General features: G+C 38.2%; 2 protein-coding genes across 3 annotated transcripts; one reads left to right on the forward strand and one right to left on the reverse strand.

The window, feature by feature from the left end:
* The first annotated feature begins 1 nt into the window (after position 1).
* On the forward strand, positions 2–6,945 carry rfc5 (replication factor C (activator 1) 5). The gene is made up of 11 exons (XM_084947464.1): positions 2–1,644; positions 2,186–2,250; positions 2,563–2,699; positions 2,812–2,891; positions 3,025–3,098; positions 3,600–3,759; positions 4,398–4,479; positions 5,374–5,503; positions 5,764–5,841; positions 6,252–6,306; positions 6,444–6,945. Exons 1-11 carry the CDS (start codon positions 1,598–1,600, stop codon positions 6,541–6,543), a joined length of 1,008 nt encoding a protein of 335 aa, XP_084803590.1. The 5' UTR covers positions 2–1,597; the 3' UTR covers positions 6,544–6,945.
* wsb2 (WD repeat and SOCS box containing 2) lies at positions 6,904–13,806 on the reverse strand. 2 transcript variants are annotated; one of them, XM_084947461.1, is made up of 9 exons: positions 13,225–13,806; positions 12,840–13,008; positions 10,953–11,155; positions 10,729–10,860; positions 10,114–10,214; positions 8,669–8,865; positions 8,281–8,370; positions 8,077–8,193; positions 6,904–7,493 (listed from the first exon to the last, which is right to left on the reverse strand). In XM_084947461.1, the coding sequence occupies exons 1-9, from the start codon at positions 13,262–13,264 to the stop codon at positions 7,280–7,282; spliced, it is 1,263 nt and encodes a 420-aa protein (XP_084803587.1). In that variant the 5' UTR covers positions 13,265–13,806; the 3' UTR covers positions 6,904–7,279. The 2 variants fall into 2 exon arrangements, with proteins under 2 accessions (XP_084803587.1, XP_084803586.1); XM_084947460.1 differs by lacking the exon at positions 13,225–13,806 and having other exon boundaries at positions 12,840–13,213.
* Between the last annotated feature and the right edge of the window lie 1,472 nt (positions 13,807–15,278).

The raw sequence follows: 15,278 nt of genomic DNA on the forward strand, positions 1-15,278 counted from the left end.
CCCAGGCACCACCGTGAGGGGCCGTTCTCGCGAGATTACAGAGCAGAGCAGAGAGCTTACTATGCTTGGAACGCCAGGCTAGAGTTAGAGACAAAACTATCCCTTTTTACATGTTTGAAACAAAGATGTCCTTTTATTGAATATGTATGATATCTATTAGTTTACTACAGGCTCATGCTGTGTGCACACTTATATAGCCTGCAGTCCACAGCCACACACACCCCTTCAAAATATTTCTAGAGAATGATTTAAATATGCTTTAAAGTTAAATGGAAAAACACATATTCTTTTCCACTGATTCATGTGAGACATTTCATTTTGGCCTAGTGAGACAACTCTGTACTATGCCTGTTGATGTTTGTATGTGAGTGGAATCTTCTGTTTTTTATTGTGTGCCTTATCTCATTTCTTCTTCCTCTGTGCTCAGGTTTAATTTGCAGAAGAGATCTTGATCACAGTGAGGCTCCTCAGTTAGAATATAGGTTATAACGCAGACATTACAAATAGAAACTGGATTGTTCAAAAACAGCAGTTGCAGGGAAAAAAATATAAACCAAACATTAAGGATTGAATGCTGTCAAAATGCAGGCTGTGATATTAAATCGTTATCCTTGACTGATGCAGTATAATGCAGCCTGGGAATCAGGATGCTTTGGAGGTTTCCAGCAACAAATCTGAGAAGTCAAGATGATTAAAGAGATAGGAGATGGTAAACAAAATTGTGTGTACTTTACTGCTCACAACTTTTTTTCACTAACCTATGATGATCAAGAAAATGTTTCAGAGAAACCTGTCGTGTAAAGTATAGGTTAGGTAATATTTCAAATTCAGGCTCTAGATAAATATATGGGCACACTGCACTTTTTGACATATGGACAGATATGTGTATTTTACTGTCAGCACCATTACCAGAAGAAAATATTCCACATGTAACAGAAAATAAATGCAAAAAAAAATGTAGAAACATTTGTGACACTCTTTGTCACTTACAAAGATAAACTATAATGAGATTAAGATGTCAGTGTCGTATAAAAGTGAACAAACTACATCTAAGAAGGAAAGGTGTAGACTTTCTTTTTTTAAAATTTAACAAGACGTTTAGTGACAGGTGACTTTTATTTAAAAAAATCAAGATAGCCAGAATACTTTTTTTCTTTTATTTTGGTGATTCAGACCTCAGTACCATATGCCATCTTTAAAGACTTGTAGTTCTTGCTGTTGGGAAAAAAACCTACTGCTGAGTTTGATTTTCATTTTCACTGAATAGGGAAAGGAATTGTTCAAAATGGGAGAGACAATATTTAAAAATGAAAGAGGAGATATATACCTTCGTTGTTATGATGTTTGATATTGTGTATCTTTTATTGTTACAATTTCTAAATCCCGTTATTATTATTTTTTATAGCAGAGAACAAGTCACCGATACTCCGCCCATGAAAATGACAATGTGATTCCATTGGTTGTACGTGGTGACGTGTGACGTACGTTTTGTTTGCGGAGCGCGCCAAACAGGGCCATCAACAGTAGTAATCGCAGTGGCTTAAACTCTGGAACCCTTTTGCTCAGCTTGGCGTAATATTCACGCTTGGTAGGATACATGGCTTCTACAAGTAAAGCGCCGCTACAGACCAGAAATTTACCATGGTGAGCTGAAAGTCGCTGTTTATCACAGAATGGTTCAAAAAGTTATTGCTAGCTAGCTAACATGCCTACTGTCAAGCTAGCTGCTCGCTGCACTGAGTAGACTGATGCATTCTGTGAATTGCTAGCTTTATATACATTTAGAAATGACGTTAGTTATTACGCATAGTTGTAACATGGAAGGAAATTAGCTTGTCTTCAGTTCGGCTTACGTAAATCTTATCAGTCCATCAAGCATTAACATGGTGCCACTTCAGCAACAGGTTAACCGAAAACCTGCAGCTTCTGACTGCGGTGAAAGTACTGTAAGGTTGACGTTTTGTTTATAATAAAGGGTGATATTACGAAAAAAAAATATGGATGCGGAACTAAAAAGTGGCCATATGTAATGTGATATGTCAACGTTTGTCAGCGCTTATCATATGTGTCCGTACACGTTTCAATAATTTGCTTTACAATTCTTTCGAGGTTGCTTATTTGCCTTGCTGTAAACGCAGTAGTTATTGCAAGTATGAATGCGTGTGTGTGCGTTTTCCTGTTTCAGGGTTGAAAAATACAGACCACAGACACTTGATGATCTGATTTCACACAAAGATATTCTGAGCACTAGTAAGTATGTGGACTGCCAGAATAACAATACTATAAAACTGTATAACATGACACTTGTGGATAATCAAACTACTTTTAAAACTTAATAAACTGATAAACTCAATGCTATCTGCCAGTGTTTTTGACTCTTGAGCTTGTTTACTGTGGTTATACCGTCACTGTCATTAATGAGTCATGGTACTGAGTCAGCTGGCTAAAAATTTTATGTTTCAAATTTATAGAACTATTCAAGGGGGGTGCATATGTGGATTGTTATAGAAATGTTGGTTACTTGTATTTAAACTGATTTTCATTTGTTCTTTTTATTTCCAGTCCAAAGGTTTATCAGTGAGGACAAGCTTCCACACCTTTTGTTCTATGGCCCACCTGGAACAGGAAAAACCTCAACCATACTCGCTTGTGCCAGGCAGCTGTACAAAGAGAAGGAGTTCAACTCTATGGTGTTGGAGGTATGTTACAACTCCTCATTAAAAGAGATTTGGGTTTGCTGAATTGTAAAGGTTTTTTTTAACTTGTAACTCTGCCATTTTACATTGAAATATAACTAATTTTGGTTTATAGCTCAATGCATCTGATGACAGAGGTATTGATGTAGTACGAGGTCCCATTCTGAGTTTTGCCAGCACCAGGACCATCTTCAAGTAAGACTAAAACACTTATACTTGTAGAGATTTTGACCAGAAATAAGTGTTCTCAATACTTTTATGCGCAGTTAAGAAGTGCAATGGAAATGTAAGCTGCTGCCTTTGTTTTTTTATATATCTTGTCCTTCAGGAAGGGCTTCAAGTTGGTGATACTGGACGAGGCCGATGCCATGACCCAGGATGCCCAGAATGCATTGCGTCGAGGTAAGCCATCTGTTCGTTCAGGCATTACCCACTGTGAGGCACACGGCTCAGTGAGCAGGCAATTTGGCTGCTGCTGACTTACAGTGTATCTACTTTTAAACCTGGATATTTATTTAAAAAGCTTTACTTTGCAGAAGAGTGGAAATAATTATTGAATTCAACTGTGAGATATTTTGTAAATTTAGTCCAACCTGTGTTTTTCTAATAATGTTTCCATATTTCATTTATAAAGCATCTATTGCTGCTCAGTGCAGTTTTATATTTCTAAATAGATGCATGGTGAAGGAAGAGTGGATGATATTATTGGTATATTACTGTCAATTCTAAATTCTCAGTGAGGTGGTTTACGAGTGTCCTGCACAATCTTAGCAACATTAAGCAAGTCCTTAGGATAGATTATTCAAAAAAGTGGATTTTTTTTTTTATTTACTAAGATGTTGCCAGAATTTTCATTTTAAACTTGTTTCCCTGCTTTCATCCTACCCTTGCTCTCTGTCTCAGTCATTGAGAAGTTCACAGAAAACACTCGATTCTGTCTCATTTGCAACTACCTTTCCAAGATCATCCCCGCCCTGCAATCTCGCTGCACCAGGTTCCGCTTTGGTCCGCTTTCGCCAGACCAGATGATCCCTCGGTTGGAGCACGTTATCCAGCAGGAGAAGTGAGTTAATGTGTGAATGCTTTCTCTCCACTTACTGTTGTTGTTGTTTTTTTTACATCTCATTGAATTATTCCCAGAATTGCTAATGAACTTGCCAAATGTATTTGTACCCGTTGGCCTCCCTGGGCTCCGCTAATCTGCGTATAGTGAGAGAAATAATTATTTGATCCCCTGCTGAATTTATAAGTTTGTTCATTTCCTTGTAAGTGAGCATTCTCTAATTTTTATGGTAGTTTAATTTTAATAGAGACTAACATAATACCAACCACATTAAAGATTGTTTGAAATCCAGAGTCTTTGTTCTTATGTTACGTTTCTGTTGGGTAATGTTTAGAAGTTTAGGGCTTCTGTGTGTGTTTGAAAACAGTTTAAACCAGGGGGCAACATCAACCCTGTCCTCTCAGCTGTATCAGACCCTGAAAAACCAACAAATACCACAATAGGAAATTAATTTTCTCATTGTTTCACATTTATTGCTACATGCAACTTGAGATAGAAGAAATTAATGAACAGACTTGGAATTATTTTTGATTTCTCTATTTATTAAATGTCATCAGTTATGTGTTCATGTCGTAAGTTTTAATTTAACGTTGATATGATTTAAAAATAGTTGATTATGTCATTACTTTTTGTGACAGTATTGACATCACGCCAGATGGAATGAAGGCTATCGTGACCTTATCAACGGGTGACATGAGAAGATCGCTCAACATACTGCAGGTATGGCCAGAAGTTCATCATCAGCGTTGTTTAAGATGTGGATGTCATATTCAGTGTGGCCGTTTTTAAACAGTGAAAATATAGCCACTGGCCACTTCATTAGTTGCGTCCCCCCTTTTGCCTTCAGAGCTGCCTTATTTCTTTGTACCATTCCTTCGAGATGTTGATCCATATTGAGATGATTGAATCACACAGTTGCTTCAGATTTTTCTGCTCCACATTCAGGATGTAAATCTCCACTACATTTCGCATCCAATATATCCCAAAGGCTCTATTGGATTGAGATTTGGTGAGTGTGGAGGCCATTTAGGTACAATAAATTTATTGTCATGTTCAAGAAACCAGTCTGAGATTGAGTTTGAGCTTTGTGACACAGAGTGTACCAAGAAAATATCTCCCACCCATTACACCATCGCCAGCCTGAACTCTTGATACAAAGCAGAATAAATCCATGCTTTCAATTTGTTCAAGCCAGATTCTGACCCTGTCATCACAGTGTTACAGCACAAATTGCCTTCTGTTAAGCTGCACGTTCTCCTCTAACATCCAACAGCACATTTTCTCCCAGAGAATAACCACATACTGGATATTTCCTCCTTTTTTTTGCACCATTCTCTGTAAACCCTAGAGACAATTGTGTGGGAAAGTCCCAGTAGACCAGCAGTTTCTGGTTACGTTTCTTCCCCATTCTGATGCCCTGTTTGAACTTCTTCAGGTTGTCTTGACCATGTCTACATGCCGTAATGCATTGAGTTGCTAGCATGTGATTGTATTTGCATTAACAAGAATTCAAACAGGCATATCTAATGAAGTGGCCAATGAGTAGTATATGTTATATATCCAAACTGCAGATGGGTAAACTGTACTGCATGTCATCCATCTCTGTGATTTCAGAGCACCAGTATGGCCTATGGGAAGGTCACAGAAGACACAGTGTACACCTGCACAGGGCACCCCCTCCGCTCAGATATAGCCAACATCCTCGACTGGTGCCTCAACAAAGACTTTACTTCAGCGTACAACCGTATCCTATATTTAAGTTCTGACTATGCCATTTTATACTTTGTACATTTCTTATGAAGTTTAGCATATTCCATATTCCAAGAAAGAACATTTCTTTCTTGCAAATAAAACTTCAGGTTAATAGAAGCTAGCTGTACCTAAATGCTTTGCAAATGTTTTTAAGGATTTGGTGACTTTTTTTTGAATGCTGGGTTAACAAACAAAAACTCATATTAGTAGTACAGGTTATGATCTTGCATTTCTTTAACACATGGATGAAAGAAATCCTTGAGCTGAAGACTCTGAAAGGTTTGGCTTTGCATGATATTCTCACTGAGGTTCATCTGCTTGTACACAGAGGTAAGGAACATGCAAGGGGGGAAAAAATCACACATTTTTATTTCTTTCTTTAATTTAAGCACCCCAGCACAAAAGCCACCCTCCTTTTATGCCAACATTTGATTGGCTGCTTCTCGCAAACATAAGGTTTGAACAGGTGGATGGGGTTGCTGTGCTCACAGACCAGCCCTAACCATAAAGTATTTGGAGCAGTCTTTGGCCACGTGTAACATGAGTGTCAACCATAGTAACAGCACATGTTAAAGAAAACACGCAATGGGGCCACTTTAAAACCCACTGAAAGGTTGGCGGTTAGTGACATGTTCAGTGTTAAAGTTTTAAGCTCACAAGTTTGTGCATTAATGAAAGGTTTTCTGTTTTTACTATCAAAAGCGAAGTATCTAATTTTTAAAAATGTTTTTTCTTTAAAGTGGATTTTCCTCCCGCTATTCGGATCAGTCTGCTCATCAAGTTGGCCGACGTAGAGTAAGTGTGATGGTTTTTCAAAAAATATTTACAATGTAACAAGTCATGTTAATATAAATAAAGACGCCAAAATGTTGATTTCCACACGTTGTGGCAATTTTTTTATTTCCATTATTGCTCATGTTTCATCTCTTCAGACATCGGCTTGCATCGGGAACCAGCGAGAAGATCCAGCTGAGCTCAATGGTTGCAGCTTTCCAGGCAGTGAGAGAGCTCGTGGTCAGCGAAGCACCTTAGATACAGTAATGCAACGATAGTCTTTTTCCACAGTGGGGGGTGGGGGCATCAGGATAAAAAGGATAACCAGTTATTTGTTTATTCGGGAAGAAAACTGTGTCCAGTGCATAATTGCCCACCACTGAACCTGCTGTACAGTGTAAAAGATGTCTGGAACAATGCTAGCAGCTATCTGACTCACTCAAATCTGCATACAGAACCAAGATGGAAGTCGATCAGCACAGTGAAAAAAACAAAACAAAAGATCCTTTTGGCACTTTTGGTTAAAAGGTGGACTTGAAAAATCCTATTTTCAGTTTAGTATCACTGCAACCAGGTAATCAGTTCATTCTTGTCCAAAAAAAAGTCATTGAACATGTGTATGTTTTAATCAGTTTAATAAAACCCTTTCTTATAAGTCCAGTTGCTGTAATATTAATGTGCCAGTACATTAGCAGTGCATATAATGGTAAACACAGGAATTAGAAATTATATATATCTGATATTTACACAATAAATTAATAGTATAAAACTGTTATTCAAGTCAACAATGTGAACACTGAATGTATGCTTTGTAGTACCGCAGTAGTGCAATAAATGAAATCTTAGTGCAGGAATGTTGCATCTAAAGTATCTTAAAATATGCTTAATCTGCTTCATCAAGCTTTCAAAGCATGTGTTATCAGAAAATACAAGGCGTTTTTAGGATCATAGTTAATCGCTGAAAATGTCAGTTATTTATTTTTAAAGTTCCTATTTAACTTTCCCACTCCTCTTCATCTGAGGAGCAACAGGACTTGAGGCGTTCGGGGATGTTTTTGTATGTGAGGTACTCGAGGATCCTCTTGGGGAGGGGCAGCGCCTCAATCTGGTGCGTGGAGATAGAGTGGCGCAGGATAGATCGACACAGGTGGCACAAGCTGGGCACCGCACTGGGTGCCCTCCAGAACCTCACGTGGCCATCTCTGGTCCTGCCAGAAGAGACACATTTGCATGTTTATTCAGGGGCCAGTTTTCACAAAGATACTTTAGACTGGTGTGTTCAGGGATGGTCCTAATTTTGCTTGTAGATTTAATGCGTCTAATGCAAATCAGATGGTGTCAATGTAAAGACGGGTCTCATTTTCACCTTTAAATGAATCAAACTTCCATACTAACTCAAGCCTAAGATTGATGTTACCATGGTACCGACAGGTAGCTTTGACTATTAGTACTCGAAAAGACAAAATCGTTGCTTGTAATTTACCAACATTATGTATTAGAACAGAGTTTTAGACACTGCATTGCTTTCAGCCACTTTTGTATTTTCAAAGGAGCCACTGCACTAGATGGATCTGCATATCTGATCCCCCCACCAATATATTTAACATAACATTTAAAATGAATGTTATGAGAGCCTAATTTCATGGATAAGTTTAGCTGTATAAATATACTTTATAAAAAAAATAAAATAAATAAAGCTAGGAAGTGGGGTAAACTGAATTTTGGCATATAATGTCTATCGACCACCCTCTGTAATATTGTGAATCTATGCTGAAATGAAAGCATCCTTACCCCGTAGCAACAACTCCCCCTTGTGGATGGTACTTGCAGCACAGTCCATTAGAGTCTCTGTCTCTTTTCGTCTCCATCACCATCCCTTTCTCCCCCAGCTCCCAAATCCTAAGAGCTCTGCAAACGCAACACATCTGTCTGAAAGCATCTTTCCAGTGTGTAAAACATTTAAGTTATATAATATAGCATTTTCAGATAACTGACCTGTCGTCTGTCACAAGTGTCAAGTGCAGACCGTTTGGAGAGAACTGTATTGCTGATATTTGGTTTTGCCCATAATCTTCAAAGTAGTCACTGTGCAGAAGAGAGAGTGATGACTTTGAACTGCACCAAGTCAAAGTCAGACGTTCCACATAGTATACATATAAAACAGATTGCAAAAGACAAGGACACTAGGACATACTTTCACATGCCGTGTCATACGCAAACAGAGATAATGACAGTGTGGGCTGTTTGGTTCACAGATTTAAGCTTCTGTACTTAAACTCAGTGGTAACAACCCGTTTATTTGAGTAATTTGCGGTCTTCTTATGTAACCCATAAAATGGAGTCTTTGTGCACAATTTTAACCCTCAAAGTTGTACAAACTCACGCCAGAGTGGCCAGTTTCTCTGCTGTGTATGGGTCCCAGAGGTCGATCCACCAACTGGAGCCGCTGAAGGCTGCAGTGGCGAGAATTGCCCCGTCAGGAGAGAAGTCACAAGAAGACAGGAGGTACACGGTCTTGTGGGCCCCTCCTGTCAGGTTCCTGATGAATGTATATGAACGTAGACTCCACAGACACACCATCTGATCAAAGTATAATCATGCAGGGTTAATGAGACTTTATACCTTGCTGGAAGGGCTGTTTTTAATTTGGAAAATTAATGTAGGTTTAGTCGACGCTCAAAGTAGCTTGTCCCTGGGGTAATTAAGTGCTGCAGAACTGAAAAAAATGTTTTTACAAAAGCTAGTAATTTGTCAGTGATGTACTTGCTTGGTGTCAGCAGGACACCCTGAACCACGCAGCAGCGAGTGACTATGCTCTTAAAGTCTAATATTACACAACGTTATGCTGTCTGCTTTCCTTTGAAAATGAGAATATGTGAAATTGCCAGTTTGACTGGAGTGTTAAGACTTCCTGGTGCTCCAGAAGTTTCTAGAAGATGCTAAATGGCCTAAAAACATTTTAATAGCAGGAGCAGGTAAAACAGTCAGACCACTACAATAGATATTCAGAAGCACCCACTAGCAGATTTCACTGAAAATGGATATCTCCTATAGGTGTTTAACTGGGTTGGTGTCAGCTGACTAAAGACATAAAATATAAGTCTCTGTATTTTCATACTCAAACCAACCAGTGCCTTTAGATAGTGATATTGTCATCCTGTGAGAGACCACCCCCATGAGGACAGAACTGTTTCATCACCAGATAAAGATGATTACTCAAAACAACATGTCCTAAAATAGCCCCACAGCATAACAGAGCCACGCTCAGTGGAGAGATCAAGCATTCAGGTTTTTCCTATAATTTGTCTATGACGTATGCAACTCATATCCATCAATACTGGTAGCTGTCAAAAGAAAACACCACTAAAATAACTGAAGTTTGCAGAAGATTAAATACTTTACATAAGCAAATATCAACAAACTTGTTAGGAGCAATAATTCAAATAGGAAAATATTTGAATATACCTTCAAACTAATTTCATTGTCCTAAAAAAATTAATGTGATGCAGGATTGCATTTAAAGCTGCCCTTTTAGACAATTTGTATCACATACTTTGAGCCATTCTCCTGATTAGACTTGTGGACAAACAACATTAAATTTGACACAGAGTTGAATGAACAGGGTCGCCCAAATCCATGTTGATAATGTTCATTTAAAAACTGATAAAAAGAAGGACAAAAGGACACATTGAGCAAGCTTAGAGACATTAAGCATTTACAAGTGTTTGAGTTTTACATGCACAAACAAATTACTTAAGTTATCTTTTACAGTGCTCAGTACTTGATGAATATGACCTAATACGGTACTTTTGCAATGAAAGACCTCACCCTGTCAAATCTCCCGACAGACGCAATCATGCTACAGTCAGATGATACGCAGCAGGAACTAATCCAGTCTTTATGGCCATAAAGCACCTGCACCTTTTTCCCTAAAACAGACAGGAAAAACATGGACGTAAATGTAGACGAGAGACTACAGAGCCTCATTATTTTTAGTTTATTTTTTAAAATGACAGCACATCTCAGCTCCTGATTCCTGAATGTGTAAGCACAGCCATCTGCTAGCTTTAACCTCTTACATTAGAACAGAAGGTTTATTTCAGCTGAGTTTCACAAGATTAAACAGGGGTGAAGTAATGAATAGACAGCTTCAGTCATTAAGACCCTGTCTGCAAAGCCTCCAGAGTTGTTTGGTGACACGTGACAGTTAATATTTAACGTTTTTTTAAATGGGTGATCAGGCAGGCTCGAGGTGTACTTTGACATTTGAAAATTCAGCTGAAAAGCCTTGCAGTTCTAAGGTTATCTGCAAGAAAACAATTTGAGCCCAAGTAAAAAGGACGCACCAAATATGTAGATTATATTTTGTCCAAAACGTTTTTTAAAAATAAGACAGTTGTGACTGCCACTCACAGGTATTTTTCATAAATATCTGAAAAATACCTTTATGAGCCAGGTCCCATATCCTCAAAGTTTTGTCCCGAGAGGATGATATGAGTGTGAGCGTCCCATTCTGAGGAAACACCAGGTCCCTTACAACCCCTTCGTGGCCGTGGAGATCAAAAACAGCACTGCCTAAAGGAAAGGAAAAGAAAAAACAAGCGATTTGAAAATCCATTTAATTCAGCCAATCAAAACTAACCGTCACAGAAAAATAAAAATCTCACCTGTTAAAACGTTCCAGATTTTGATCACCCCGTTCTCCAAGCCCGTGGCCAGAAGCAGGCTGTTTTTCCCTTCTGATCGTGCTGTAGCTGGACACGCTGTTGCATTTGATTTCGGAGGTCTGGGCCCGAAGGCGAGCCCCCACACTGGGTGACCACAACTGAAGCTTTTGTCTCCTCTGTCAGTCTCTCCATTTTGACTTTCTCTGTGGGTGAGAGGAGCACCAAGAGTGCAGATGCCATAAAAAACTCCAGTGTAGGCGGTGTGAAGCTAGAGTTGGTGATTAAATGATGCAGCTTTCAAGTGTTGCTGGTCACAGCAGATCTAAACAACTAAACGGTAAACTGAGAGCTGAAATTTGAGTCTTCATGTTTTGCTTTTTTCTTTCACGTTAATCTAAAATAATAGCTGGAATGAATACATCCACTTGCCTCCTTCCATATGTTTTATCAAATGTACCAACAAAATCTACTGAGTATTTAAAGTTGTAAGTCACATTTTTTTGCCTTATTTAATTATTTAGGCAAATTCAAACATTGTTCATGGAGCAACAATTCTTTACTGCAACAAAAATATAAAGAAAAAAAAAGAGTACTGTTTTGTTATTTTGTGTGGTATTGGCAGCAGTGCTGAGCATTTTTCAAACAAATTGGCACTAATGAACACTGCTGAGCCGAAGGGAAATTCTTTGTGGGCACTAGACAGAAAAATACTATAATTTCAGGGGCCTAATTTAGAGGTAGGGGGTTGGGGGTGGGGGTGTAGGGCATAACAGCAAGACCCAAAAGTTTAATATTAAATACAGAAAAATTAGAATTTTTAATAAATAAATAAATGAAAAAAGGAATAAATGACATTACTTAAAGCTATTTTTAAAATCTATATCTGGTCTTACTTTAAACAATAGCTGCTTTTAATGCTTATTTTCTGGAGTTTTTATCGCATTCATGCCTTATTTCCAAACTACTGCTCAGTTGCATGAGGATATTTTCACATACTGATTAACTTTCATAACCACACATAACACTAAACACTGGATCTTTATAATACAAAAGCCAGTGCAGAAATGGACTGTGATCATTATTGTGGAGTTGTGCAAGACAGAGACGGGTTATAGAAGCCAAAGGATATTATCATAAGGTTACATTTTAACTGTTTACTCGGTCTAGCCGAACATGAAGTAATACTTTTTCCCAGGTGGCTTGATTTCTTACATAAATACAGGCGTGTATTAAAAGAGAAAACAAGGGGTTAAATCTGATTGTCCACCACCATCCCCACCCCACCCCACCCCTGCCACTGTTAATCTTACAAAGCCCAGCGTCATTGTATAAGAGCAGTTTGGACATTTACTCGAGTACACTTTTAATGTACCTATGTTATTCGTCTTTTTGATGCGAGTATGGTACTTATTTTAACGCTTCAGTTATTTATTTTGTAGATTTTGTAGAGTAACTGACACATATTGTTCGGTATTACTACAGATAAAACTACACACATTTTACTTTAGGTAAAATAAAATATATTTTTAATACTATTAGACTTACCGATATATTTTAGATTAAGTAAAGATTCCGTCACTTTGCATAACAGTTACTGTATATAAAAAGATGTTTACACTTTTTGTGTAGTAGCCTCTGTAGAAGGAACAGGGCTGTACTTGAGTGTCCCCGGTATTTCCGTCACTGTATTCATTTCGAATCAAGTGTTCTTGCTGCCTGCTGGCGCCTCTGTGCCACAATTAATAAAAAAAATAAAAAAAATCAATCAATTATTCGAAAAGCCCGTGGAGGACCTGCCACCACCACCTTCCACCTGACACGGAAACCAGAATCTTCGAGGGCGACCTGAATGCATCACGTGCGGATTAAATATACAGTAAAACCTACTCGGAGTCGAGAGGCCAGGCGACGACCCAGACGATCCCGTGTCCCATGGACCAGGCGAACCAAGCTCCATCCGGAGAGAAGTCAACACTCCAGGTTTCACATCCAGCTCTCTCCACCAAGGACGGAGGTCGCCTGGTCTTCAGCTCCAGGAGAAGAGCCGGGTCGGACGCTGAAGGAGGATAGAAAGACACCACATAATCAACGTTTGGCACATTCATCCTCTGACAGCGCTTGCAACTCTTAACCCACCAGCGTCCCCTGCTCGGTTGTATACGGTGCCTCTGGAGGTTTAAGGCCATCTCCAAGTAACCGCTGCCTAGTTTCTGATCGTTGCGATGACAACGTACTCACCGAGCTCGGACGACAGTCGCAAATATTCACTTACATGTCGGCTGCAGCTCTGGGTTGTTTTCCGTGGAGCACATCCTTTCGCTTTTCACATTCTTCGCTTTGTGACCGACTTCCTGAACGTGTCCTCCCCGGTTGACCGCAGCATTTAAACTAAAGGAGCTCACACTTTTTACGTCCGCAGAGAGCAGAGGCTCGGCGACAGAGTGCTGTCTGTCAGAGACAACGTGAGAAGAAGAAACAAAATGTTCAGTGAGTTCCTGTTATCTGACTCATTTGTACCATTGCCCAACGTGATCACGTCTCCTTTCATGACGTAACCTTATTATAACCCTTAAACCACACCCCCCATGAGATTAAACAACAATCCACTTGTTCCTTACACCGTATCCACTCGTTATAACGAGAGTTGGCTTTATTATACCCAAAGTCAGTGATTCAGGGACGTGGAGGGACTTTTTTTGTTAGTGGGGTCTCTCTCTTACACACACACACACACTGACACGCCCCTATTATGATAGTGGAAAATACCCTGGTACCTTTGGTCAACTGTTTGGGTTGAAGTTCACATTTAATATGCAAATTTCTCACTAAAATATTCATAAACAATGTTTAGTTTTTTATTTGACTCAGAGCAACAAAAAAAATGTGCAAAACAAAGTGAAAAAGCTGCGAAAACTAAGCCTTCATGTGAAGTTCATTTGCAAGCTTTGCTCTCTTGCATCATGCATGATTATTTTTGGCCTACTGTACTTTGGCCTACTGTACTTTGGCCTACTGTACTTTACTTGCTTGTTTTTTCTCTTGCTGTATTGAAGAATGTTATCATTATTAGTTGAGATCACTCTGAATAATTTTGACTTAAGGACATAAAATTGTTCAAACTGAATTACAGGGAATGAGTATTTATCTAGTAACAACAGAGACTTCTAAATTTGTGAACTAATTTGTGCCATTGAGAAATACAATTTGTGGGTTATTTCTTGTTCATGTAGATTGTGTTTTATCTATTCCTTTTTGAAAATGAGTCTATTTAGCATACAGTGATCGCCTTTGGGTGTTTGGGTGCAAAAAAGAATTTTTGCACCCAAATTTTATACTGGAGTAAAATGTTTCTCGCTGATATAGAGGAGTACAGTAATGTAATATTTCTGTAGACGTACACAAATATTCACAAAATATTTGCTTATATTTTTATCCTTTATTTTCCCTTATGGTTCTGTCCTGCAAATCAAGTATCAAATATCTGTACAATAACAACAACAAAAAACAACTTTCAGAACAACTTTCTATACAAAGTGCATGAAAACAGTTTAAATACCTGATGATCCATAACATTTTTTTTAATTTTAATTTTTTTTTATACATGTTCATTTCATGTCGCGTTGTCTCCTGTTGTTTTTCTAACTGGTAAATTCTTCTTTGACATGTGACTATTCTTTTTAGGTTTGTTTTAATGTAAAAGAAAAATGTACAAACTTGATGTGATCATAGCCATAGAATAACATTATAGCTGCCTCAAAAGCAGTGAAAAAGTCTCTGTACTGTGTACACGTCATCTTAAATATGTACCATGAATTATTAATATATCAGAGCACCTATTTCCAGACAGTTACGTGTGAGGCTGGATCTCCCTTTAACAGCCTAATGCATTATTAAAGCCTGCAGACCGTTTGGATTTAAAGTGCCATTCAAATGATCCATCTGTCTCCTTTAAAAGAAACACAACAGCATTACATTTTTTATATGATTTTGATGGTTTTACACAGTGAATTATTTAGACTATTAATTATCCAGTAAAATCTTCTTTATAAAAACTGAGAAGGTGAATGAGAGACTCAATTGTACTTTTGCATTAAAAGGACACTAATAATAAATTCTAATAATATTGAATAATTTTGTGTAAATCAACAAATTTTTTGTCAAACCCTTTAGAGTTTTTAATTTCAGTTTTCCCTCTCACGTAGATCTCATGTAAATATTTTCAAGTGAGTGAGTCAAGTTTGTTTCACACGTAGCATAAATCCCAGATGAGTGACGAACCGACTCTGCTGCATTTAAAAAAAATAAATAAATTTAAAAAAAAGTTCT

The sequence above is a fragment of the Perissodus microlepis genome, chromosome 12 (genome assembly GCF_051167445.1).
Source record: "Perissodus microlepis isolate ML-2025 ecotype Zambia chromosome 12, ASM5116744v1, whole genome shotgun sequence".
Classification (NCBI taxonomy): domain Eukaryota; kingdom Metazoa; phylum Chordata; class Actinopteri; order Cichliformes; family Cichlidae; genus Perissodus; species Perissodus microlepis.